Source organism: Pelecanus crispus, chromosome 5 (genome assembly GCF_030463565.1).
Source record: "Pelecanus crispus isolate bPelCri1 chromosome 5, bPelCri1.pri, whole genome shotgun sequence".
Classification (NCBI taxonomy): Eukaryota; Metazoa; Chordata; class Aves; order Pelecaniformes; family Pelecanidae; genus Pelecanus; species Pelecanus crispus.
This window is the reverse complement of record NC_134647.1, coordinates 30,219,577-30,246,228: the sequence shown is the minus strand read 5'-3', so window position 1 is coordinate 30,246,228 and position 26,652 is coordinate 30,219,577. Positions and strand designations below refer to the sequence as shown.

Sequence of the window (26,652 nt, the reverse complement as noted above, 5' to 3'; positions counted from 1 at the left end):
CTTGCCATCTCTCCTACATTGCAGACCCCCCTGTTCCTTCTAACTTATCCTCACCTCCACTCCCTCAGTATACCAGAGTTCTACCTTTCAACAAAAGCCATGGTCTATTTGTTTAGTAGCCACCCATATCAAACAAAAGGAATTTATGCTACTGTTTAACTGCTAAAAAAAGTTACTTGCCCTTTGCCTGAGCCCTGTGCTTTTCCCTCAGTCATCCCTCCTTCCAGAGGAATTACAGGTTTCAAAAAATGCAACTTACTCCAAAACAGAGCAAAGGGCATTTCAGATTTTTAAAGCCATGTAAATGTTAAATCTGGATTGATGGTAAATGCAAATTTTCTGTTTCCTCTGCTCAAGCTCTTGGGCACTGCAGTAGGGTATTGGAGCAACCCTGAAATTCAGTTTTAGCTTCTACCTTAGCCATCAACCAAATTTTACATTTATGAGTTGGATTACACCATGACTTTGAATTAACCACAGACACAGCCCAATTTTTGCAATTGCATTTATTCTAGATATACCAAGACTTAAATCTTATTGAAAGCAGCTACATCCATTGATTGTACATAATCTTCAAAAGCTGTTATTCTCTCTTCCAGCATATCTGTTCCAACTTTATCATCTTCAACAACGCACTGGATCTGAAGCTTTTTGATACCATAGCCAACTGGTACTAGCTTGGCTGCAAAGAAAAAAAAAAAAAGGAAGGAAAAAAGAAGCATTTAGTACTCCTTGATTGGTGGAATCCCTTAAAAATGCAAATCTAAGATTGACATGACCAAAGTAGTCTGGAGGAATACATAAAAACTGTAATTTGCTCCATATCATAGACCGCCTAATCAACAACACAGCATTCATTACAAGGTGGTCAAAAAGGGTTTGTTGTGGTTCCTGCCCTGCCCCGCCCCCCTCCAAACCAGTGATGTGGGTGTTTGCTTGCTGCGTCAGGAACTGTACAGGGAGATGCAGGATAGCAGAGCCAAAGTTTTAAAGCTTTTAAAACCTGTGTTTGAACCTTAACCTGGCTGCTGCACTAATACACCTTTTTGACTATTTCAAGATATTGAAGTACCCTAGTGGTGTAATTCCCACACTGTTTTAGGCTACCCACAATTTCAGAGATCAGCAAACAGTAACCACAAGTCTACCTATTCATACACTATCCTAAGAGACCGTGCTATCTCCCCCCTCCCTGCTTTGAAATTTTCTACTTACAAGATCCCCAGACCAAGCCATCTGCCTGAATGCTTCGAACACACTCCTCTAGTTTGGCCATGTCTGTCTCATCATCCCAAGGTTTCACATCAAGCAAGATTGATGACTTGGCAACAACAGCTGGTTCTGGGGGGAAGAAAATCACCATTAAAAGCTAGGAAATTTTCAGAAACTCATGAATATACTTGCAAGCTAGCTTTACCAGAACAACTTTTACAATTTTATCAACAAGAACCTCCTCACATAGCTGTGACAGGCCTCTTGTACCAACATACATTCCAAAAGTATAAGCTATGCATATCCCAACATTCATGATGTAGATACATACGTTCTTGAGAAACAGTCGCATAAGAAAACACAGATTAAGAAGCCAACATTGTTTGTTACATAGGAAGTCCTTTTCAGAGGATCTGAGAAGGAGCTTAATGCTGTGTAACAGTTTATTTTCCACAGAGGGAATACTGCAACTGCTACAGTTCTGAACAGTTCCAGACCAGTAGCTGTGGAGGGACTTGCATATTGCAGCCTTTTCTCTAAACTTTTGAAGAAAAACTAGAGTTCTCTCTTTTTATATAAGCAAGCTCAGCCTCTGGGTAAGACAAACAAGAGTGTATTAAGCAGGACAAAAGCTACGTTGAAGTTCCCATTTGCTGTGGGAAAGGCAAAGCTCACAGGCAATTCAAGTGAAGCTAATTACTCCTCACTCCAGTCAAGTTTATCTGTTACAGTTAACTACTGTTTCTCACCATCCTGTTCAAGTGCATGAAAATTAACCCAAGCATGAAAGATTAATAAATCCTTGACTGACATACTTTTGGACTTCTTTGATTCATATTGGGCCAGACGTTCTTCCCTCAGTTTCTTTGCTTCTTCACTTTCCTGAAAGAGAAATCTAAAGTTACAGAAAAGCAACAACACCCTGCATCTTTAAAGCATTACCGAATTGACTGGCATCTACTCAGGCAAAAACAAATCATCACAACTGTCAGCCGAAAGATGGTGATTTTTTGTTTTACTCATCATGTAACCAGTCAAAATTAAAGTAGACAGTCCACCCCATTCCAAACACATTCCTTTCTAACTCTCAAGTTTTTTACCTTCCAAGCTTTTCTGTTCTGCAAAGACAGATGAATTTGAGAATTCAGAGTAGGATCTGGTATCAAGGTCACAAATCCAAGTAACTTAAACTACTTAAGGCAAAAATCCACATACCTGAGTATTTCTAAAAAACCCAAATATAATACAAAAAGGTTGCAAGTACCTCCTCATCATCAGATCCAAAAAGATCAATGTCATCATCATCTTTGCTATCTGTGGCTGCACCTGTCGTGTCCTCAACATCAGCAGGACCATATTTCCCCAAAGCCTTCTTTACTCCTGGCAAGCTGAAAGAAAACAGCAGATATTAGGAACCTATTCAAATATCAATACAAATAATGCCAATTTGTCAAGGAGCCTACAAGAGCATTCACAGTAAAAATGCTGTGCTAAAAAAAAAAAAAAAAAAATCTAATTCTGCTACTTGGAAACAGAACCTCCCCAAAGACAATCCTCTATGCTCCTAACATGCTAGTTGAGACTCCAGCAAATCCCATATTCAAAGATTGTTCATCTAAGCTGACCTGATCCTGCCCAACATGGCGGCTCCACCTAAGCATACAGATAGAAAAAGCTTTCTTACTGGAATAATTTATCTGCATTATGTTCTGTGTAAGAAGAATTACCAACTTCTTGTTCCTGCTTCCTTAAGAATATTTTCATTTGTTTAAAAACTAATAGTGACAGAAAGCACACTATTGCAAGGTAACTGATTTCAGTGAATGCTTTACTCTGGAAGCTAGCCCTCAACAGCACGTGCGGGACCAGAACCCCCTGAATTACCTTCGCCTATAGCTCACATAGTTCTGTAGTCTTAGAATAAACTCATAGTTTTATTGTTAATGTGAACTGCTGTTATAAGAGTCATAAAACTAGCTTTAGTTTTCAGGAACTAGAAGTAGTTTCCGGACTGCGACTTCCAGAGAGTGAAGCAACTTTATAATCTCAGTCCCCTTTAGAATTATAAAAGCTTCGGAAACAGACTGGTGACTGAGCCACCCAACTTTACAAGAGTTCCCTCCAAACAGGACTGAGGCACATAGAGGAGGCAGTGTAGCAATACTGACACTACCTATGCTGTACCTTTTTAGAGAGGCCTGCAGTCTCCATGGATGTCAATACAGCACCTTTCATGAACACTAAAATCACTAAAAAAGAAAAAAGATAACATTTGCTTTCACATTTCCCCTTCTTTATATATGCTTCTGCATTGCAAATCATTGATTTTGCTTTATCTGCCAGGACTAAAAACCTGAACGAACCACTTTCCTTATCTGTCATCTACGTACTGTATATTTATCTTTAAAAACCCCTGTAATGCTTTCTAATCCATTTTGGTGTTGCCTTTATGGGGTTGATTGCTGGTAAGTAATTACCAGCTTTCAGCAGTTATCTGTGTAGATGGCAGCAACAAAATTCCAGCCTTTCTTATAAGCTTTAGCAGAAATCTCAGCAACTGAACAGACACAGAATCAGGTTGCCTAAATTCTAAGTGAGAAGTGTAATGCACTGACGGAGGAAGTGTGCTCTGCTTCTAGAGCTGTTCCTGTTCCAAAAGCAATACAAAAAGCCACGTGGTACCAGTGAAAAACACTGTGTTCAAACTAGAAAAAACAAATGCAACACTTCGTAGGCCAGTTCGCACATATATTGCAGCTTTGCAGTTTAACCATACCTTGCCTTTTGCTTTTCATACGACTTAATATGATTGTACCACCGAAGAGCATGAAACAAGTCTGCAGGAGGTGGGGCAGCGATTGCTTCAAAGACTGCTATATCAGCCTGAGAAGGGACGTACCTGCGGAGAACAAGCCGAAGTTAACCCCCTTCCTCGGTGCACGCAGGAAGATGTGAAGCAGCAGCCGCTGAGCACAGAGAGGACCGCGCCGCAGCAGCAGCTCGGTGCCTCCGCCAGGCTGCTGCTAGGCCCAGCGGCGAGCACCGCAGACAGTGCGAGAAGCCAGGCGGGCTCGGCACCGCAGGCGCGCTGTGGCGGCCCACGAGCTCGGCCGGCTCCGGCGCTGCGCCTCCCATAGCGGCCTCACGGCAGCAGCCGCCGGGGGCTGAAGCACAGGCGTGCCTGAAGGGCCCCCGCGCCGGCACGGCCCACGGCCCCCCGCCCCCCCGCGAGCTCCCGTCAGGCCAGCGGCCCTCACGGCGGCCTGGCCAGGCTCGCCTCCCCCGAGCCCCAGCACTCCCCCAGCCGCCTCTCACCCCTCGATATAGCTCCTGTCAGCCAGAAAATCATTGAGGACCCGGAGGCCAGCGGCGGACTTAAGGTCCCCGAAGCCCATGACGGCAACAGCGCGGCACACACGCTCCCGCCCGCACCCTGAGCCCGACCGCCGCGCAAAGAGACCCAGCAGCCCCTGCGGTACCCTTATATACGATCTCGTATCCTTCCGCATCCTGCCACGCACATATATTCCTCCGCAAGAATGAACGGCGAAGTAGTTCCTCATGGGTTGGTTGCTCCAGCGCAGGGCGTGCAGCGGACAGGACATCAGAGGCGCGGGGAAAGAGCGGAGTAATAAATGTGAAGTTAGTGATAAAGCCCAGGAAGTTTTTTGGTGTTACGAGGGCACTGTAACGCTCCCTGTACTGTCCCCGCCCCGTCCCCCCTCCCCACGCAGCAGACATCAGCGGAAGTTGCCGGAGTGGGCCGAAGAAAGAAGCGGAAGGATACGGAAATTGCCGAGGGTGGTGTGTCTGACGGTGGCCGAGAAGGCTCTGAGAGAACGGCGGAAATTGCCGAGTTCGCCCATATTCTGACGGAAATCCCCGAAGCGGGTAGTTCCGAAGATTGCCGAACGCGCGCGTCAGAAAGCGGCACACATCGCGGGGGCTGCCCGCGCCGGAGATTGACGAAGGCGGCTCCGGGCAGCGGCGGAAAGGCCCGAGGCCGCCGCCATAGCGGCCGAGGCGGAGTGAGCCCGTGCAGCGGCCGGGAAGGCCGAGGCGCCGCCGCCGCCCGTCCCGCGCCAGGTAACGGCGGGCTGCGGCGGCGCCGTGACGGCCGCCCTCCTCCCGTCGCCCTCCTCCGGTCGCCGCTCCCGGTGCCCTTGACGGGCTCCGCGGCGGGCCGGGGGCGGGCCGGAGGCAGCCCGGCGGGCAGCGGCGGAGGCGGCTCCAAGGTGACCCCCGCGCTGGTGCCGCGGGCCGTGCCCTCGGCCCCGGCGCTGCGGCGGAGCGGCCCGGGGCCCGCCTGCGAGGCCCCGCCGGCAGGGATGGGGACGGCGGGCCCGCCGCCGAGCTGCGCCGTCTGGCAAGGCCGCGGCGCGGTCCCTCGGGGAGCGGGGCCCGGCGGGACGGGACGGGGCGGGCGGGCGCCGAGCCTGCTTGGTTTCTGTCGGCAGCCGCCGCTCGGGACGGCGGCGGAGCGCTTCTTGTGTGCTTTTGCGTTTGTTTGTAAACACGGACCGGTTGCAGCGAAGCTGCCACCCGTTCTCGACGGCAGCGCTTCCTTCGTCCGCCCTCCTGGCAGCTCCTGCAGAGCCAGGCTGCCAGCTGGTTAGCATCGTGACTTGCACCATTTTTACTGTAAGGTGACTTACGTGTATATAAAGTACAGACGGTTATAAAAAGCGAGCCATGTCTTGTAGTTTAAGAAAGTAACTTCTTCTCTGGACGTATAGGCGCGTGCATACTGTTTTGCAGCTGGTACAGATGTTTTTACTCTGCCCGTTTAAAACCTGTCAGCAAACATTTGAACTGATAAAAACTCAGTGCTGCTGTTTTCTCTCTTGCCAAAGCACCATGCTTCGACTACCTGCTGTCCGCAGGACCCTAGCTGGGGTTGCCCAGTCCTCCAAAGCGTGTGGTAAGTGTCTCTAGTTTATGTGTGCGTGTATGATGGTAAAATTAACATATATGTAATCGACTTATTGAAGGGTATGAGTGTGTACTTTGTTTGCAGCTCTAGAATTCTCTGTTGTGCTGTTTATAGAACTGGAATTGTGTCAGTACTCTGTAGCTGTAAGATAAGGAGCGTGGGGTCTGACAGTTTGCATCTAGGAGTAACTGTAAGTTTTGTGTATTTTGTTTTTTTTTTCCCATGTCTCTCAGGACGTACAACTGCAACAGCAGCCAGCAACCAAATAGAGGTGTTTGTGGATGGTAATCCTGTATTGGTGAACCCAGGAACCACAGTACTTCAGGTGTGGGGAGTGGCATGCTGAATTTGTCTTGGGACTCCCCAGATCACTTCTTGGCAGCATGTTCTATTCTATATAGCAAAAAAACCCCTCTTTGCATTGTTTCTTGCAATTCTTTAGGGGTGTTATCACTGACCCTGATGCAATTTCACATGGCAGAAATCGTTTGGGGAGTTTAGTGTTTGAAAAAGAAACGTCTGCCATGATTGCCTGAGAGATGATGCATGCAGCTTGAATCCCAACTGCAAAAATTTATGCAATGCGATAACAGACTTTGATAAATTCTGGTTGAAATTCTAGCTCTGAACTCTACGTGACCTGGTAGTCTTTCAGAACCTGTTAATTTTGTATCCTATTAAAGCGGTGTCTCAGGTAAATGAGGGATTGTCTCCTTTTGGTTATTAGTTCTTGTGATTCAGAATGCTGTCCATGCTGACCATGCTTTTATTCTTCTTGGTGTGGGAAGAAATGGAACCTGGATCTCCCACCCTGTGCTCAGCATTGTTGCTTTTTAGGCCAAAACTTCAAGCAGATCTTTTTCCAGTCTAGCTTCTTTTTAAGAAGCCGTTAAATGGGGACGTGGTATAGTGAGTTAGCACATTAAAGTACATAGTGTTTATTTCAGAATATATCCCGTGTTCTTTAGGTACAAGTTACTAATTTATTTAGGCATCAGAATGCCCCGAGCAGGAGTCTAATGTAATATTTTCTTAAATGCTATATTTTATTAACTTTTTAGTTTTACTTACGTGTGATAACTTTTTTGTAGAAATCATCAGAAAAATTAGATCTTGTTAGTTCTTTTTTATTGAATTCAGTAGTGTTTTGTCTGACAGGCATAGCTAGTGCTATAGCATAGATCCCATCAGCCATGGGGATTTTACACAGGAAAGGCCATCTTTATCTGTTGTCTCTGTCCTCCTACCTCTTCAGACATGTCATGGAAAAATGTTTCTGAGTTTGAGGTTCTACTGAAGTTGAAGATTGACTATGCTCCAGCACCTTTGTAGAGAGTATCCGTGTTGTTGAATTACCAGAAGTCATTATGCCCATTGTTGTTTCCTTTATATTTTTCAAATTTTCCTCTTTTATGCACTTCTTTTTAAATAGTGCATGCTTTCTTTAAAAAGTTATTTTTATTGCTAGTGTCCCAGCTGTTAGTGAGAATTCTTTCCATTCTTGGAGGAAAGAATGAAAGAGAGTTCAGTTTTCATTTCCTCAATCGGTTACAAATTTTGGAAAAAATATATTTGTAATTGATAACCTGACATGTTTCTGCTTGATCCCTGTTCTTTATTTATGGTCACTTCTTAAGATGAAAGGTTGAATGCACTATATTCCTGAGCACTAACACTGTTACCCTTTGAAAAACTGAATAATGTTTTATGAGGTGGAACTGAAAGGTCTAACTAAAATTTAGTTTTCCTTTGTTTCTTATTCTTTATAGGCCTGTGAAAAGGCTGGAATTCAGATACCTCGTTTTTGTTACCATGATCGTCTCTCTGTTGCTGGGAACTGTAGGATGTGTCTTGTGGAAATAGAGAAAGCTCCCAAGGTATTGTTTCATAGGAATTAGTTTTCTGCTGTGCTTAGCGCCTGTTTACAAGTTTAAATCTTTTAAATAATTGTTTGCACTGTCATTAGCACACAAATTGTTGTCATTCAGCTGCTCAAAGCTGTTTTTTCCCTTCTTCCCACTGGACCACAGCGATTGTCTAGGGATCAGTCAGTTCTTAGGCTCTTAGGGATTATCTTGTTCCTGGATATGAGCATTTGATAGCTGTACGTTTTCAGTCAGATATATTTTTATTTTCTGTAATTCAGGCTTCAACCTCGCATTTTCAGCTGATATTACACAAATGGTAAACTTCAGATACTGTATGAATTCAGCTGTAAGATTAATGTCTGCAGGTTTGTTCTAGCTAAGTAGAGATTGTGGTTACTTATTAGTTTATATTTTAATGCATTATGTACCACTGATGTCTGTTGTAAAATAGCAGTTGACTTCAGGATTGAAGGCTGTCTTCAGCAGTATTAAGAAATCTATGCAGATAGTTGAAGCATTCTTTTGGAGTTAGTCTTGAATTACACATTTATATTCACATATAAAACTTCAGCTGAGCTCAACTTGAATTCCACAGTTTGAGCTTTGCGTCTCTGGAAATGTTGGGTTATCACTAAAGGTGGAAGTCATGATGGTCTATCTTGTGATGTAATTGAAAAGTAGGAGGGATTCATTTTCTGAGCAGGAGTTTTTGTTAATCTTGCAGTAATTTTGTGAAAATTTTTATTCCAAGACTCTTTGTCTAGGTTTTGTCCAAATAAATGTATAAATACTCTGAACTTCAGTTCTAGAGGTTTTCCAGATCTCTGCTGAATCTCTTTGATTTGCCTTATATCTGTTACTACTGACTTTCTTCTTGCTATTAGCTACTTGAATTGGAACCTTAAAGTGTAATTTTCAACTTTAAAAATAAATAAATCACAACTAATTAACCTTTTATGTAGCAGGTTATTAATGCAGCTTCTAGTGACTTTATTGGTTAGATTTTCTTTTTTTTCCTTGCAGATACCCTTTTATTTCTACAACATGTTAAATGAATAACAGATGTGTATGTAAGAATTTGGGGGGAGGGGAAGATTGGGATTTATGCCTGCCTGTGTTGAGGAGAAACATGTTGTGTTCGTGCTTGTTTTTTATGATGATTGCAGCCAGTTGCTGCTTGCGCCATGCCAGTTATGAAGGGCTGGAACATACTGACAAACTCTGAGAAGTCCAGGAAAGCAAGGTACCTTTCTTTTAGCCTCCTATAGCTGATTAGTTGTTCTATCTGCTAAATGATGTAAAATTAACATTAACTTTAATTCCCGAACCCAACAGAGAGGGTGTAATGGAGTTCCTGCTGGCAAATCACCCATTGGACTGTCCTATCTGTGATCAGGGTGGAGAATGTGATCTACAGGTACAACATCCAATTAAATTGTGTAGACTTACATATTAATACTCTTGTCTTAGGTGAAATTGTGCTTTCCAGCAGCCTAGATATGTCTGTTTTCTGTTGTCTGTTCTAGGATCAATCAATGATGTTTGGCAGTGATAGGAGTAGATTTAGAGAGGGAAAACGTGCGGTGGAGGACAAGAACATTGGCCCATTAGTCAAAACAATCATGACTCGGTGTATACAATGCACTCGATGTATCAGGTAACGTTCTTTATTTTTCACTGGAGAGAGGACTGAGCAGGCATATTTGTATCAGTTTGTTACTTGTGAAAGAAACACCATGAGAGGCAGTCAATTTTTCTTATTTCTTTTCTGACTGTACTTAATTTTACTTCTGGTAGGGACCGATAGCTGGTTTCACAGAGCTACCAGACAGCTGTCATGCAGGAAATAGAGATGGCCAAAACATGAAAGTGAAATCGGAATTCTACAGGGCAGAACTGGTCCCATGGTGTTAGTGCCAGAATGGATTTTAAAACATTAGGTGACTTCCTCAACGACAGTTGCAAGATTTATTTATTCTCAACAGCCTCTGGTAGCTGTATTTATGCTGTTCTGTAGTCCTGAGATTCAGTATCAGTGACCGTGAGCCAGATGGAAGAGAATACAATGTACCTGCCTAGTTCTAGAAAGAACTTGTTAGTTAGGACTAATCTTGGACTCAGACTGTGAAATTCAGTGAGCACTGAACTGCTCTGTTTTTTGATTTAACTCCACCTAGTTTCTGTAGCCCTGTCTAAATGAAATTCTGCACATGTATAGTCCTGCATGTGATGGCACTAATGCATCTAAACAACTGTTTTCTTCTTTCAGCTGTATGAACTAAGGCTACTGTTTTATCTTAAGAAAATGAGATAAGGATTAAAAAATGTCGTATGTTGCTGTTGTATATTCCAGATTTATTTTTCATTGTTTTTGCATCTGCCAGGTTCGCTAGTGAGGTTGCAGGGGTAGATGACTTGGGAACAACCGGAAGAGGAAACGATATGCAAGTTGGTACTTATGTTGAAAAAATGTTCATGTCTGAGTTATCAGGAAATATTATTGACATCTGCCCAGTTGGTGCTCTTACGTCCAAGCCATATGCCTTTACTGCACGCCCATGGGAGACAAGGTATATATCTTAACTCATACTGAAGATGCAGCTTTTTCTGTTTCTGTTATACACTTTATCTTAGAATATGTCAGTCTATGATACCAAGGGTTTTCTCTGATTTTTGTTCTCCACATTTTTGTTGTAGACTTTTCCATAGACTGAATCTAACAGAAATTCTGTTATTTACTCACACCTCATTCAAGAAAAGGAAGAATGTTATAGTTCGTGGACTATTCTTCCCTTATTTTTACTCTAAAATGTTTTGGACTTGTAGGTTGTGCTGATTGCTCAGTAAAAAAATGCGTATAAAGGAAAATTCAAATTCATTAACTCTGTAATTGTTGAGGATATTATTTAAAATACCTTGTGAAACTGAGCTCTTGTATGTATATCTAAAGCTAAACCTAAAGCACCTTTTTTTTGTTGTTTTGTTTGTTATGCAGTCTGTTGCTGCTTGTATATAGAAAACTGCAAATGGTTTGTTTTTTCTTCTAAACAGAAAGGTAGAGTCAATTGATGTTCTTGATGCAGTTGGAAGCAACATCGTAGTGAGCACAAGAACTGGAGAAGTGATGAGAATTTTGCCAAGGCTGCATGAAGATATCAACGAGGAATGGATATCTGACAAAACAAGGTGTGTAGGAGGTGTTTGTACCCATGTGCGCGTTTACACACACATTAAAGGCAGATTTTGCAGAACCAGAAGTGTGGACAGTAGCACTGACTCCTGGATTCCACCGTTAATATTGTAAAGCTATAGTGAAGAATAACTGGTAAAACATGTTTTTAATACTGTAATTGAAGTTACTCAGTTTTCTAATGTTTTCATTTTTGTAGCTTTATTTACAGTAATTTTTTTTATTTGTGTCACAGACTTTTCTGCTTGTCTTTGAGAAGGAAAAGTTAACCTTTCAGGGGAAATATTTCTTATGCTTCTCTCTTCTAGTCATTGCAAGCTGTTAGAAAACTCAGTCTTAGAAAATATTTAGTATACAGAATTATCTTTGTCTTTGCTCTTCAGTAATATTAGTGGTGTTCACTTAGGTTTGCTTACGATGGTCTGAAGCGTCAGAGACTTACTCAGCCAATGATTAAAAATGAGAAAGGACTACTTGCTTATGCCTCATGGGAGGATGTATTAACTCGTGTTGCTGGTGTGGTAAGAATAATTTTCAGTATATGTAGCGTAAAATTAATTTCTAAAGCTGGACATATTACAGTGATTAATATGAAAACAGTCATACAGAAAAGGGTTTTTTTCTTTAAGTTTAGAGGGGGAGCATTTGCTTCTAATCCATTGTATTTCCACTTAAATTTCTCCTTTTGAATATTATTTCCTGTTTTGTGGATTAGACCATTTGAAGAACTTTGTCTTATCATGATTTGGGGCATTGGGAGAGAAATTACTTTTATTTAAATAGGAAACTAAACTGTTCCTTCAGAAATCTAGGAGGAAGCAACTTCCTGAATTACTCTGATCTATCTGAAGACTTCTTTAAATTTATTTAAACTGTGCTATCACCACTTTTGCCATCAAAGCCATTAATTCTGTATTACTTGTATGTGAATTGTGCTTGCCTCAGTGCTTTCTCTGTGTGGTGATTGATTCTGCTGCTCAAATGAAGTGCTGCATGACTGCTCTGGATTTTGATTACAAATTTTATGTGGGACAAGGTAGAATTGAATAACTGTAATTGAACTTTCCTCAAGGATGTTTTTGCCCATGGTATAGTAGCAGGATTTGTTACAAAAGCTATTGCTTCTCAGATAATACCTTTCAGTTGAGCTTTCAGTTGAGCTTGTGTTATGGAAGTTTGTGTTCTGTCTGCACTGTAGCTTCATTAAAATAAAAGCATTCACCAACCTTCCTCTCCTCACCACACCAAATGAGAATTAGCCACATCTGAGCAATAATTCAAGTGGGAGAGACTTGCACAGAATACAGAGAGCTGTTCTTTGCTTATTGTGAGTTCTGAAGAAGCTGGAGTTGCTGCCTTGCAGAAGTCGGACGCTGCTGATCAGTTTGTGCTACTCCAGGCCAGCAGATTGCGCTGCTGGCTTTGGCACATTCTAATGTAACAAACATTTATCTGGTCCAAATGGGAATTTATTTCAACGGTTTCTTTTGCTTCTGTTTATACTTTCTCTCTCTCCAGCTACAGGCTGTCAAAGGTAAGGAAGTAGCAGCAATTGTAGGAGGACTGGTGGATGCAGAAGCGCTAATAGCTCTGAAAGACTTATTGAATAGAATAAATTGTGATACACTCTGCACTGAAGAGGTCTTCCCTACTGCTGGAGCTGGGTAAGAGTTCAGGCAATACTGTAATTAGTATGTTAATAAACTTTCCAGTCTGCAAATCATCTCATGGTAAGATTGTGAAATGACCAAGGATAGCAATTGCTGTTTTGTTTGAATTTACAATATTCATTTATAGAGAGTATTTATGGATTGTAAGTTGATACATAGCCTCTACTGCAGCAAGGGTTGCACACTTTACTGTATGTTGAGGCTGCTGCAGTTTAACAGTAGCCTACTGAAAGCCAGTTAACCCTGTTGTAAGTTGGATAATTTAGTCTATTTCTATTTGTGTTGTGAAAACTATAGTACAATTATGACCTTGTAGATTGTGTAATAGCAGATGAAGTTTGTGAAGGCTGACAGTAACTGTAAATCTAGGAAATATCCACATTGTAATTCCTTTAATGTTTTGCTGTCTCTGATACTCATGAAAGAGAGAAGGTCTTACTTTTTATTTGGATGAGTAATTCTGCATGAGAAATCTCTTCTTTCCCTTTCTCCTGAGATGAAAAAATATCTTGAGCATCTAGAATCTTTACCACATCTTCATTCCTTCCCTTTACTGAATTCTTATCCTCTTTCTTTCTTAAATCTTTTTGTTATAGCACAGATTTACGCTCTAACTACCTGCTTAATACCAAGATTGCTGGAGTGGAGGAGGCAGATGTCCTGCTTCTGGTTGGCACCAATCCACGCTTCGAGGCACCGCTTTTCAATGCTAGAATTCGAAAAAGGTTTGTATTCCTTGGTGGCGAATAAGCATGCAAATCCAACTGGATTTGATACAATGCTCAGGGGGAGCTGCAGGCGGTAAATTGAGAGCATTCGTCCAGATGGACTCACTGGATTTAGTTCACCTTTTAGAAAAGGGAATGGTGATATATGTGTAGAAAAAGGGATTCTCTTCTCCCTGTAGTGTATAGCTATGTTTTCTTCGTTCTCACTTTGACATTTTCCGTAAGTTCATATACTTAGACATTTATTCGTTCGTTACATTACACCTCAGACTTTCTGTCTTGCAGAAGTTTGTTAAAGCATATTCCTTAAAGAATTATTTTCAGCATCAGTTTGCTGCTTTTTGTATTGTTGTTGTGACAGATCAGACTTGCTGATTTTAGAAGCAGTCATTCAAGTTTGACATTTTCTTTGGCAAGTAATCTGGCTTTCCCAAACTTCTGAACATAGCTAATTCAACTTCAACAAGATTTGTCAGCAGGAGACAACGGAGGTTTATAAAAGCTCTGTCCTTCCTAATGCTGGGATCTTCCAAAAGACATCATGTTAAACAATAGTGGCCTTAAAATTTTGAGAGGAAAAAATGCAATGAAATTGATGAATGATTCATATATTTTTCTAAGTCGGTGCTATGAGAAGCTGCAAAAAAGGAAAAATTTCTAGCCAGCTAAATTTTTCTCTGTTTATCTAAGAAGTAGGTGGATTTCTAAACCCGTTAGCACTGTCAAATTCATAGCATCATTTAGGGTGGAAAAGACCTTTAAATCATCAAGTCCAACCGTTAACCTAACACTGCCAAGTCCACCGCTAAACCATGTCCCTAAGTGCCACATCTACACGTCTTTTAAATACCTCCAGGGATGGTGACTCAACCACTTCCCTGGGCAGCCTGTTCGAATGTTTAGTAACGCTTTTGGTGAAGAAATTTTTCCTAATATCCAATCTAAACCTCCCCTGGTGTAACTTAAGGCCATTTCCTCTCATCCTATCACTAACCTCTTGGGAGAAGAGACCAACACCCACCTTGCTGCAACCTCCTTTCAGGCAGTTGTAGAGAGCAGTAAGGTCTCCCCTCAGCCTCCTCTTCTCCAGGCTAAACAACCCCAGTTCCTTCAGCTGCTCCTCATAAGACCTGTGCTCCAGACCCTTCACCAGCTTTGTTGCCCTTCTTCGGACATGCTCCAGCACCTCCGCATGTCTTCCTTTTAGTGAGGGGCCCAAACCTGAACACAGTATTCGAGGTGTGGCCTCACCAGTGCCAAGTACAGGGGGACAATCACCTCCCTGCTCCTGCTGGCCACACTATTTCTGATACAAGAAATTCTTTCCTCCTACAAATGACTTTTAAGTTCAGTTCTGAAGTAACTAAGAGTTAAGTCAAGCTAAATAAATTTAATAGTAGCTGTAGGTGTGGGTTTTTTTCATTTTGTTTGGTCTTGCCTAACACTGGAAAAGGTGGTTTAAAGTTGTAGCACCTCATTTTGTGCAACCTGTTTTTTGCACTGAATTGGCAAAAGTTTCAGGGAATTGAGTTATGAAGTTCTCATGTAAGGTGTGTTGCTGCACTGGTCCCAGAATATGCATAGAGAAATAGTCCTTCTAAAAAAACCTTAAGCTTGTTTAAAAGTCAGAATAATGCTAAACTGCATGTTACCAAAACAATGAATGCTGTTTAAATTCCTTTGAAAGAATTTGCATCCTCTTTCAAGTTATTGCTAAAATTATAATTAGTAGCTTTGGTTGAGTAAAACTCTGTATTTCTTTGATTTTTGTAAAATGTTTGCTGTGTTTTCAGCTGGCTTCACAATGACTTGCAAGTGGCCCTTGTTGGCTCTCCTGTGAATTTGACATACACATATGATCATCTAGGAGAGTCCCCACAAATACTTCAGGACATTGCTTCTGGAAAACATGCATTCTCCAAGGTACACATAACTTAAAGAGTGTGACTGTTAAATTTCAGAGGTATTGAATAATAATCTGAATTACCCACAGAGATAGATTTGAAGAGAAGTACCATGTTGTATATGGGGTTATTTGCTTTTAATCAAATGTAGAGATGAGGTAATGATCAATGAACCAAGTATGTGTGAACTGTTTAATATATTCAGGTGTGTAAAATTTTGCAGTGCAGGAAACTCCTGAAATATTTCTTGATATAAAACAGGCTGTTTCGGCCACTGCTGTTTCCACTTAAATGTCTGGTTACCGAGAGTAGTATTCTGTACCTTGACAGGGGAGCGTACTGCTTATAGCAGTTTTTCTTGGCTTTATCTCTAAATGAAACAATGATCATTTCAGAACTGTAGCTTTGCATGGAAGACTTATGTAGAAATTATGGGATTTATTACATTATCTGCACCAAGAATTGTCTTTAGAGCCTTGGAATGAATTTCTTGATTCTTTACTTGCACAGGTCCTCGACCAGGCCAAAAAGCCAATGGTGGTGGTAGGTAGTGCAGCACTGCAGCGCAGTGATGGAGCAGCTATCCATGCTGCCGTTTCCACCATTGCACAAAATGCCAGGACTAAAAGCGGTGTTGGTTCTGATTGGAAAGTCATGAACATCCTCCACAGGTTTGCTTTACAGCTTTTTTGGGAGCCACTTTCATTCATGCTGGGCCTACACAAGTTACCACAATGTGTGTGTGCAGATTTCTTTGTGTACACAGAAGCAGCTTATCAGGTTAGAACCTGTAGAGAATATAAAAAAAACCAGCAGTACAAACTAGCAGAAACTTTTTAATAAAAATGGGTTCCTTGACCTGGCAAACTTTTCAGGCTCTCCATGAGATTTTATTAATCTATTATATTTAAATGTAGAATTTAAAGTTTAAATTTAGAGGTATAGAATACAAGAGAGCTTAACATACTACAGTGCTCAGTAGAATGCACAGCAGACCACTGTCACTTGCTAAATGATTGCTTTCTATCTAGAGAAAGAAAAACAAACAAAATGGCAAAGGTATTTAAATAATATGGTTTCTTATAATATTCCTTTACTGTGCAGTTTCTTAACTGAATAGTTAATAGAAAAGCTTCAAATCTTTTCATTTTAGGGCTTTTGATCTTAGTTATTCAGTTTATTGGGATATTATTCCTTTTAATAGGCAAGCTTCACTTGGGACAGTCCTTCCTCACTCTCTTCCTAAAACTGTCAAATTGACAGCCTCTGTAAAGGAAAAACTATTCCAGCAAATGTAGTGGCGCTCAGATTCAGACACTCAACAAAGTCCTTCTGCCAAAAGCAGCTTCATTGGTGTAAAACTAGTATAGCAAGAGCAGGGCTTGGCCCTCTGAAGGGAACTTGAATATAAAATCCTGCTGTTGAAACTGAAACGTTTAATACCAAAACACTGATGAGCTAAAGAACACTCATGGTACCTTTTTTCCATGTAGTTTGGCAGTCTTTCATATTACTGATTTTCATGCTTTTGCTCCACCATCCTCTCCATCTTAAGTGTAAAAAGCAACTTAATTTTTTGGAACCTCTATGTCTATGTCAGACAAACATGAGTAACATCGAAAGATCTGTAGTCTACAGTAGACATAATCTTTTTTCTTTTAAATCTAATTGTAAGTCTGGCACCTGATTATGCAGGATTATGCAAAACTGTTTCTTTGGAAAAGAAAAGCAGTGCCAAAAAATGAGTATTATTATTTCATTATTTAAAAAGTATTTTTATGTGTGAATAAATGAATAGTGATGAAATAGTGGTCTTAAGTCTTAAATGCTTTCAGAGTAGCTCCTGGTCCAGTAGGGACTTTCATCTTCCACGTGAGTGCCCTAAATTAAAGGCCTGCTGAGTTCAGTTCATAGTTGAAATGTGAACCTTGATGTTCCAGATGACAAGTGAGCTGCCTGCCACTAGGCCCTGACCTGGAATGTCTGCCTTTATTTTTGCTATCCCATCTTAAATAGGCGAGATTCCCTGTGAAAACTTCAAATGGCATCAGTCTGTCAAAACACAAAACCAACCTGATGTTCTGTCAAATATTCTGTCAAAAATTTTCAGCTGCCTTTATACTTCATTTTTGTCCTGATAGAGACCTCTCATGTCCTTCCTAAATATTTAGTCAAAGAAAGAAGTTAGGTTTGTTCTGATGGGAGAGGGAGAATTCTGAAATAACTTGAAGTCATAATGTGTTTGTTCCTACAGGGTTGCAAGCCAGGTAGCTGCTTTGGATCTGGGTTTCAAACCAGGAGTGGAGGCAATTAGGAAAAATCCTCCCAAAGTATTGTATCTCTTGGGAGCAGATTCGGGTTGTATAACACGTCAGGATTTGCCAAAGGACTGTTTTATCATCTATCAAGGTAATTAGTAGATGTAAATTAAGAAGTGTTGCTATCTAATAGCTGGAGAGAAAGCCTAAGCAGTGGCATATTCTTCCAAACACATCTGACTCTTTGATAAATTCTAGCCTTTTAATTTTCTGCCGAGAAATGGAACTTTCAACACATAACGGAGATACTGGTTACCTATTTCCTAGGTAAAAATGAGAAACTGTTGATGAGTAATAAGGGAATATAAGCCAGTTTTGTTTTCTGGAGCATAGCTTCAAACCTGGCAGACAAAAGGGTGTTCCCAGCTGTTCTATCCATACCAAAACACGGTCTTACCTGAATTCAGTAAGCATCCTTGTTCCAGGAGCCCCTCCAAAGCTGTGTGGCTGTATAGACTGAACTACCATTTACTACTGCTGATAGTCTGTTCATTCTCCCCAAAATATTAGGCAAGTAAGACCTCATAGCAGCCAGCCTAATAGGATTATATCACTGCTTAAGTGAACCTTAGAAACTCCTTTTTTCTGGGAACACAGAAATTGTGTATTGTGTTAGTAAAGCATTTCTTTTTGTTTTGACTGACTTATGTCTTATATGCTTGTATACTGTTTCCTCTTTCCATGTATCTAGGACATCACGGGGATGTGGGAGCTCCCATGGCTGATGTTATTCTCCCAGGAGCAGCATATACAGAGAAGGCAGCCACATACGTGAATACTGAGGGTAGGGCCCAGCAGACAAGAGTAGCAGTGACACCTCCTGGGATGGCAAGGGAAGACTGGAGAATTATTAGAGCTGTCTCTGAGGTACTGTTGCTGTTATAACCTCTCAGTATACTTTTATTAGAAGCAAGTTAAGTTCCTTTTGTATTGAAAAGTGTTTCCAAAAAAAGAGGTAAATTTTCAGGGAAATATGTGACTGTAGTCTTAAGAAGTAATGTTTTGTATCGAATCCTTTGTTAATTCTGTGAGTTAAATCATATTGTTTCCCTCTTGAGGACAGCACTAATATTGTAGCTGCTGTATGCTATTGGAATGCATAATGGGTGAAGCTTTTGTCTGCGAATTCTGCTGATCTTCATGAAGTGCTTCAGAGGAAACTGATGGGAGGATGCAGTTTCTTGCTTTTTAGAAAGAAAGCAGCATGAACTCTGAGGACAGGATCTGGTATCATTAGATAAGGTCAAATATGTGCTTACTAGTCACTGGGAACAAGATGCATTGATAATTGCATCAACTTTTATCATATTTGGTGGTAACCTAGGGAAAGTACAAGTGACATCTGTATAGAAGGAGGAAAGTACTTCTTGTCTTTTTTTTCTCCTTTGTATAGCAAACACGACAGCCTAGTTTTTTTAACATGGGGAAGTCTTAACTGTAGGTATCAGAAGTCCAACAGAATACTGTGGCTTTGCTTCAGTTTGTACATTACAACTGCCTGTGTTTTCAGGAGTGTAGATTCTCCCCGATTTTACTTTAGGTATATTAACGGATTGGTAAGCTAAACCACTATGTATTAAATCCCTAGACTTGATGGCATTTCTTTCTGTGAATCTCCTAGTTGGCTGGTATGACCTTGCCTTATGAGAACCTTGATCAAATACGGAATCGTTTAGAAGAAGTATCTCCTAATCTGGTTCGATACGATGACGTGGAAGAGGCTAACTATTTCAACCAGGCAAATGAATTGTCAAAGGTAACCAAAACTGAAGCATCTGGCCGTGATTTAGTGCTGTTATGTAGCTTGATGCTTTTTAAAGAAACAGGCCTTCATATGTAGTACTACAAGCATTCTTTGACCTGCACTGAATGCAGAAGTCATTAAACAAATGCTTTGGTAACGAGTTCCTATCATAAAGCTGACTTGCTTCTTTTTCCTTTCCTGCCACAGTTAGTGAAGCAACAGCTTCTTGCTGATCCTCTTGTTCCACCTCAGCTCACAATAAAAGACTTTTATATGACAGGTATGTATATGTATAGTATGCCCTTTCCATTCTGAAATCAGCAATACATTTTACATAGCTTTACAGTAAGATTCTTATGAGGCATTTAGAGCTTTCCACTCAGATATGTAGGATTTGAATCTTTTGAAGAAACAAAATTTTCCAGTAAAATTATTTGGAATTTGCATAAAGCACAGACTATTGGACTGTATTTCCAACTAAGCAATTTTCTTTACCCTCTTTGTATGCAGTCCTGTACTAAATCTCTTTTATATTGTGTCTGTGTATAATTTTGAAAATGAACAGTTATAATGCACTGACTTGTGTTTGGATTTTTTTTTTTTCCCAGATTCAATCAGTAGAGCATCCCAGACAATGGCTAAGTGTGTGAAAGCTGTTGTTGAAGGTGCTCATGCAGTAGAAGAGCCAGCCAGCTGCTAGAGACTAATCAGACTGCGACCACCTCCATCCAAGTATTTGTTGCAGTTAACCGCTGTGACTGATTCCCCCCCGCCCCCCCCCCAAATCTATTTGCTAGGTCGCTGTATTTTCCTTTTCTTCATTCACATTTTCATCAGTTCAAACAGTCCCATAATATTATAGGACTGTCGCTGTGTCTGAGAGAACATGCAGCACCCAACTTACTGTACCCAGAGGCAGAGTACATGATGATTGTATACAAATAAATTATAATACCAAACAATCCATTACCTGTGTAATTCATATAGCTCACGCTTCTTGCATGAAAAGAACTCAGTAAGTAACTCAGACTCAGTAAGTCTTGATTTGCTAGGAACAAGTCTACAGGGCAAAAATACTAGATTGTAACCCTCTTCTAGCGTATCCAGGTATCTTAATTTTAAGCGCTGGTGAGAGTGTGAACATGCTATTTCTGTAATGCACTTTCAGAGCAAGTTGTCCTTCGAGTGAAGCACACCTGGTTTATGTCAGTGTTCAGACTTACCACTGCTGTAGATATTTGTATGTTTCTCCATTTTGTTTCAGGTGAGAAACTCCTCATGGAGGAAATAAAAATAATTTTGATTTGTGAAAAAGAAAGGCAGTTTTCACACAGCTTTCTCATATTGAACTGCATTAAAACTTTAGCAAAAAGAAAGGCCTTTAGCTACACCAGTTCAAATACAGAAAAGATCTCAGAATAGTTTCTGTGTGCACTGATCTTTTTATAGCAAAGTGGGGGAAGGGGTTGTGTGTGGTGGTTGGTTGTTTGGGTTTTTGGTTTTTTTAATTAAAGCTTTAGAATGACTCTTCAGAACAGTGACCCTCTATTATGTTGGTTAATGTAAGTTTCGAAGAAGGGATAGCTGCTTCTTCAACAGGCTACAAGGGGAATAAGGTTTAGAGTAATCCTTCCAGGAGTCATGCAAATGGGAACAGTATCATAAAGCCATTACTTCAAACTTCATTAAAAAAAAACCCAACAATTTTGCATGAGGAAAAGCTACATTTTCCAGTGTAGAATAATACTGAGTGCATGAGAGTGCTGCTACAGAAGCCTTAGCTTTATAGAATTCCTTTTTTCTTCCATGCTTGAAATTTTTCAGTAACTAGCAAGTAATTTTTAAAAAATTGTTTTCCTTCTGCCCAGGAAGAAAACTCTTTCTGGTTATCCTGGTATAGCCCAGCATCCTTACACCAGCTAAGTCTTAAATGTTGGACATTGTTTGACTCAGCCTGCCATCTTCCAGTTACCAACAGGGTCAGTTCTCTTGGTGGTACAAAATAAAGGCAGCTATTCACTTTATTCAAAGATAACTACTATGCATGCTGATGAGCCATCTAGAAATACCATAGTCTATTTTTAATGTGGCAGTTCACAGGACCCCATAGTGTGTCTGTCCACGTGTGACCAAGTACAGCATAAAACCTTCATGCTGTCCTTGCAGAATGTTACTTCTTTAAGAGGAAGGGGGGTTTATGGCAAGGACATAGCAAAAGAAGAATGTGTGTGAGAACATATGCCAAAAGCAAGGCAGTTGGCTCTTCTCACAGATGGTAGGTTTAAGAGGAAAGGGTGTAAGCTGAATCCTATATGCAGTAAAACATTTGGTTCTCAGGTTCCTAGGATGAAAACCTTATTTTTTTTTTTTCCTGACATCCATGTTGTACAAACACAGAGGAATAATTTCAGCTGTGCAACAAGTCAGTTATCACTTCTTCACTTCAAAATTTATAAAGGTTCAAAAGCTTTAAAGAGTTTTTTGGGTGGTTTTTTTTTTTTTTTCCCTTAAATGTTACAGCATTATTTAACTCTGGGAGCTCTGGCACATGTTACTTTTTGGATTTTTTTGAAATCTCTGCATCCTTCAGTTAGTATATATAGATCATTTCTATTCAAAAACGTCCGGCCCTTATCTTGCAAGACAAAAAGGATATGAAGTACATGTGGTGCTGTCTGTCCTGCTTCTACCCTCTTCCCCACCTAACAAGTCACCAATTATAGAACTTTTCAGCCAAAGTTGATAACAGCAACAAGGCTCTCTACAAATTTGACTGTTGGAAACAAGATAATAAAGAGAAATCTAAATTAGTATTCTTATCAACTGAGTTTACACTGTAGCCCTTTCCTTATCTCTTCTGTTTGTTCTGGTGGCTGGACAGTCAGTGCACATGTGGACTTTCACCCAGCTAGCAATAAAAGGATAGTAGGGGTCTGCAAAGGAGTGGAGGTGATGTAGTCTGGGCAAGGTATTGGCATAGAAATCTACAGAAACGGGGCTACTCATGCAACTTAGTTCTGTTTATTTAAAAAAAAAAAAAAGTTAACAGCTGCTACTACTCACTGGTTCTGAAGCTGCACCTCAGATTAAAGTAGAGCATTATGAGAAGGTGGCAATGAAGAGCTGGGATGATGGGAGATGAACAAGCCCGAAGTATTGTTCTTGACTGTTAAAGTAAGGGCTTATTAGCTAGGTGATATATTGCCTGAACGGTCAGTTCTGCTGATGCAGCTAACCTCCAAATGCAACGTTGCCGGGTGCATTTATCCAGACTCTTGTTGGGGGGTGGGCAGGGGATTTATTGTACTTTATTTGAAAGCTGAGACCAGAACTGTAGGAGATTTAATTCCCCAAATGCAGCCCTAGTACCACCTGGTGGCCAACTGGCAGAATTTCTCACTGGTTGCATGGCCAGTTATGGCCCAGTAACCTTCATCTCACTCCTTCCTGTATGCTCCTGCCTGCACAGACAGCACGAGAAAGAACAGCTATGTGTCTGGGAGAGATGGATGGGTTTAGTCATTAACTATCTTCTTCTCTCAACACAGCACTGTGTGAGCATAGCTCGTGCATGCAAGCAATTAACCCCAAACATGGCTTAGATTAAACCTTGCCTTTATGTAGTCTTGTCTTCAGCAGAAGGTTGTGGGGAGTGGAGAAGGAAAAGGGTGTGTTAATTCAAGGTAAAACCCTCCTAAGCACTTATATTTTCAAGCAAGTTTAGGCCAGGTTAACACCAACAGTCAGATTAAAGAGAAACAAACTGCGTCTATCAAAATGCTGCAGGCAGATTTAAGAATGTAAGTCTAAAGCTGCAATTTTAAACCATTTTTTTTTTTTAAAAACCCTGTTCAATAGCCACCTTCCTGGAAGCACCAGCACCCCATGGGTACATCCCTACACTTCCAGAGGAAGACTGCTTTAAATCCTGGGCAATTTAGTGAGCTGCTTCAATAAAAAGAAACCAGACAATGTAGTCCCAAATGGAAGTCAAGTCAAACCGAGGTATGTTCTCAGCAAGACTCTGAAACAGCCAACAAAACTAGGCCATTCATAAACACAGTTGTAACTGACTTTTTTTTTTTTTTTTAACATATTTTGAAGCATAGCTCAAGGCAGAAAAGGAAGTGTCTGTAGCATTTCCCCCAGAAGTAAAGGATTTGGGATCAATGCCTCTTCTAAGGCCAACAGATTCTGGCAAGACAGTGGCTGCTATCTGCTTGGTTGGGGGATGTGCTGTGTATTACTGTTGAAGCCAACAGAAAAGCAGCTCAGATTCACAGAGCTAAAGAAAAAGCAGAGTGGCAGCCTGGCATCAGCTTTAATCAAAGAGAAAAGATAATAAAACCTCATCTCCATCCATGTCCTCACATGCCTATTCCTCATAAAATACTCCAAACAATGGCTAAGCCAAAACATCCTCTCCCAAAACAAGACAGTCTCTTAATAATGATTTGTTTTGTTGTCCTTTGAATATGCAATTAGATGAAATCACCTTCAGTGACGAAGGGCTGAAAGAGTGACCTTTCAAGGCACTGACAGGACATGAGCAGAAAAAGTGCTAACAAGCAAACTGATAGAAGAGGACTTAATTGTGACTACCATCACAGAAAAAAATTAGCAATAAGTAAGCAGGGAATTATGGAGAGCACCTAAAAGTTAAGGACTTCACTGATAACTGACATAAGCTTTTTATCAGGAATACAAGAACACGTTTTATGGGGTAAGTTCTCCCAGAGTTACCTGAGAAGTTGCCTTGCTCAAGAAGCAGTTTTTAAATTCCTATTTAAAAAACCCCAACCTATTACTAATTTATTAATAGATATTAACAGATTATTATTTATTATTATTCATAAAATGTCAAATGGGCCCAGGTACCTTTGGGAATGAAACACCAAAGTTTACAGAGAGTCCCAAGGAAAACTTTGTTCAGAAACAAACTGAATCCTTTGCTTATACAAGGGGCTTACACAAGTCATGGTCCTCTCTGTTGTGTAAGGTTTTATCCAAAAGACACTTTACAGCAACGCATACTAGCTGATGGAATGATGTCAGCAATGTGTCCCAAAGTACCTGGCTATCCCCAACTCCCCACAGCTGATCACAACAGAGGAACGGTACAGAGAGTCATAAGAGACATACATAAAACCTTGTGACTCAAAGTCTCTCTGAGTGACTTCATCATCAGCAAGCCTGCTACGCTAAACATTGTTAATAAATGTTTTCCTCTGGCTACGTGCAAGCATCCATTCACAGTGCCTAATACTGAGAAGCCTACCGAGATTTAGAGGCCTCTCTGTGTAGTAAGACATTAATAGCTGGTAGAGACATCTCCTCACTCTGATGCTAATACTGAATTTTGAATATAATATTTCAAAGAAATAATTGTATTTCTTCTTGTCACCTTCTGTACACCCGTGTCTATGTTTGAAATGGATCAGAGATGAGAACCACACATCAAAAAGAAACATACTAAGCGCAAAAAGCTTCATGTATAACAAATAACTTTCAAAACCCACTGGGATCTGATGACCTTAGATACTAATTAAGCCTTACGCTTTGACGTTAGCTCAACTCTAACTATTTTTGAAAAATCCTGTCCTGCATGCTTTTCATTTCTGAATTATCCATCACAGGATATTCCACACCTTTGTTTGAAGCATCTTATACTGGCTACTCTCAGAAGCCTAAGAGATTGCTGATTTGGTCCAGAGTGGGAATTCGCATCTTTCCCATTTGCAGTGATGACCAAGACCCACTCTAACCTGAATGTAAACGAATAACTGAACTAATAGCAGAAAGAAAGACTGGTGATAAAGTGTGTAGCTTCTTAACTGCTACAATTACAGTTAATGAAATACCAATAGACAGAAGCAGATAGTAAAAATACAATAGTGTATTTTGAATTAACAGTGGGTTTCCCACTAAAATGGGACTGTATTAGAGCATTCTACTGGGACAGTTTATTCCATTCATCTGCTATTTAAAGAAGTCTCCACAGATGCCCGTCATGTACTCTGGACAACCTTCCCACAATTAACAGCCTTACTGTTTTTTCTTTGCTGAGCTTTAGGAAGACAATACCATTTATTTAATGCAGATTAGAATACACATTGATAATGAAGAACAGATTAGTTAAGACTTAATTAATTACTATTTTCAGTACGGTTCACTATCAATTAATTACATTAGCATGCAATAGCTAGCACACATCTGCTCCCAATTGGTTAAATACTTCTGCAACTATACTCCTACTGAAATCCACAGCAAAATTCCCATTGCTCCATAAGCTTTAATGAAGCCCCTTAAGACTCAGGAAAACAAGGCCAGTCACCTGTACTTTGTGTTGCTTTGCTAGCATTTATGACTGTAAGTGAAGTAAAGCAAAGTTACCCTGTTCTACGTGTGGCTTGTCCTATACTTTTAGCCGTGCTATCTGCCATGTAGGAGTGCACTAAAACATGGGTTTGAAGAGCTTTAGCAGCCGAATGAAGAAACTGAATTTATGCCGTAACTTAGGTGTATTTGCTAGAGAAAAATCCTTAGACTGTAGATAATGTTTTTAGCATAGGGACTCTTACCTCAATGTTTGGAAAAGTAGCAAAAAGCATGCTGGTTATCAAATACATCCTACTGAAGCAGACAGAATAACTGAAATTTAGATATGCTAGAGACAGCCACTGCAATAAAATTTCCGTGTTAAAGAACTGTTGAAAAATAAGTATTTTTCAATAATACTATTATGCTGGGCTTTAATGGTTAGCTTGACCCCAGAGCTTACCACAGTTAAATAAACCAATACCACATAAAACTGCTGCTCAAGACATTGCCTAGAAGAATGTGTCTAATAATAAAAATTTTGGGTTTTATTTGTCACCCTTTTCAGTGTTTAAATGCCTAAAGACAAGATCTTCTATACAAATGTGGCTCTACATGGAAGTCTCTGATGAACATCTATCCACTTAAGAATTGTTCCTCCCCTTCACAATATTCACCCACATTTCAAATAAATTGCTGATCCCTTTCAGAAGCATTTGAAGACATTGGAACGGTCTCCTCAGAAAGTATGTGTCTTTCAAGGAATA

At 40.5% G+C, this 26,652-nt stretch overlaps 2 protein-coding genes and 2 non-coding genes across 9 annotated transcripts; 1 reads left to right on the top strand and 3 right to left on the bottom strand.

The window, feature by feature from the left end:
• Positions 1-497: 497 nt before the first annotated feature.
• EEF1B2 (eukaryotic translation elongation factor 1 beta 2) lies at positions 498-4,672 on the bottom strand. Its single transcript, XM_075710371.1, has 6 exons — positions 4,528-4,672; positions 3,989-4,111; positions 2,477-2,600; positions 2,028-2,094; positions 1,216-1,341; positions 498-682 (listed from the first exon to the last, which is right to left on the bottom strand). The coding sequence occupies exons 1-6, from the start codon at positions 4,605-4,607 to the stop codon at positions 528-530; spliced, it is 675 nt and encodes a 224-aa protein (XP_075566486.1). The 5' UTR covers positions 4,608-4,672; the 3' UTR covers positions 498-527.
• Positions 1,590-1,723, bottom strand: LOC142593627 (small nucleolar RNA SNORA41). The gene has a single exon (XR_012831104.1). It is a non-coding gene; the product is annotated as a small nucleolar RNA SNORA41 (small nucleolar RNA).
• Positions 2,167-2,246, bottom strand: LOC142593621 (small nucleolar RNA SNORD51). The gene has a single exon (XR_012831098.1). It is a non-coding gene; the product is annotated as a small nucleolar RNA SNORD51 (small nucleolar RNA).
• Positions 4,673-5,283: 611 nt separating the features above from the next.
• Positions 5,284-20,988, top strand: NDUFS1 (NADH:ubiquinone oxidoreductase core subunit S1). 6 transcript variants are annotated; one of them, XM_075710175.1, is made up of 19 exons: positions 5,284-5,298; positions 6,066-6,133; positions 6,379-6,470; positions 7,915-8,022; positions 9,180-9,256; positions 9,349-9,430; positions 9,540-9,670; positions 10,398-10,583; positions 11,065-11,199; positions 11,610-11,724; positions 12,722-12,867; positions 13,470-13,598; positions 15,395-15,524; positions 16,016-16,176; positions 17,760-17,914; positions 18,515-18,690; positions 19,445-19,579; positions 19,775-19,847; positions 20,176-20,988. In XM_075710175.1, exons 2-19 carry the CDS (start codon positions 6,070-6,072, stop codon positions 20,265-20,267), a joined length of 2,187 nt encoding a protein of 728 aa, XP_075566290.1. In that variant the 5' UTR covers positions 5,284-5,298; positions 6,066-6,069; the 3' UTR covers positions 20,268-20,988. The 6 variants fall into 6 exon arrangements, 5 of the variants coding, with proteins under 5 accessions (XP_075566290.1, XP_009490393.2, XP_009490401.2 ...); XM_009492118.2 differs by lacking the exon at positions 5,284-5,298 and having other exon boundaries at positions 5,658-6,133; XM_009492126.2 differs by lacking the exons at positions 5,284-5,298; positions 7,915-8,022 and having other exon boundaries at positions 5,658-6,133.
• The last annotated feature ends 5,664 nt before the right edge of the window (positions 20,989-26,652 follow it).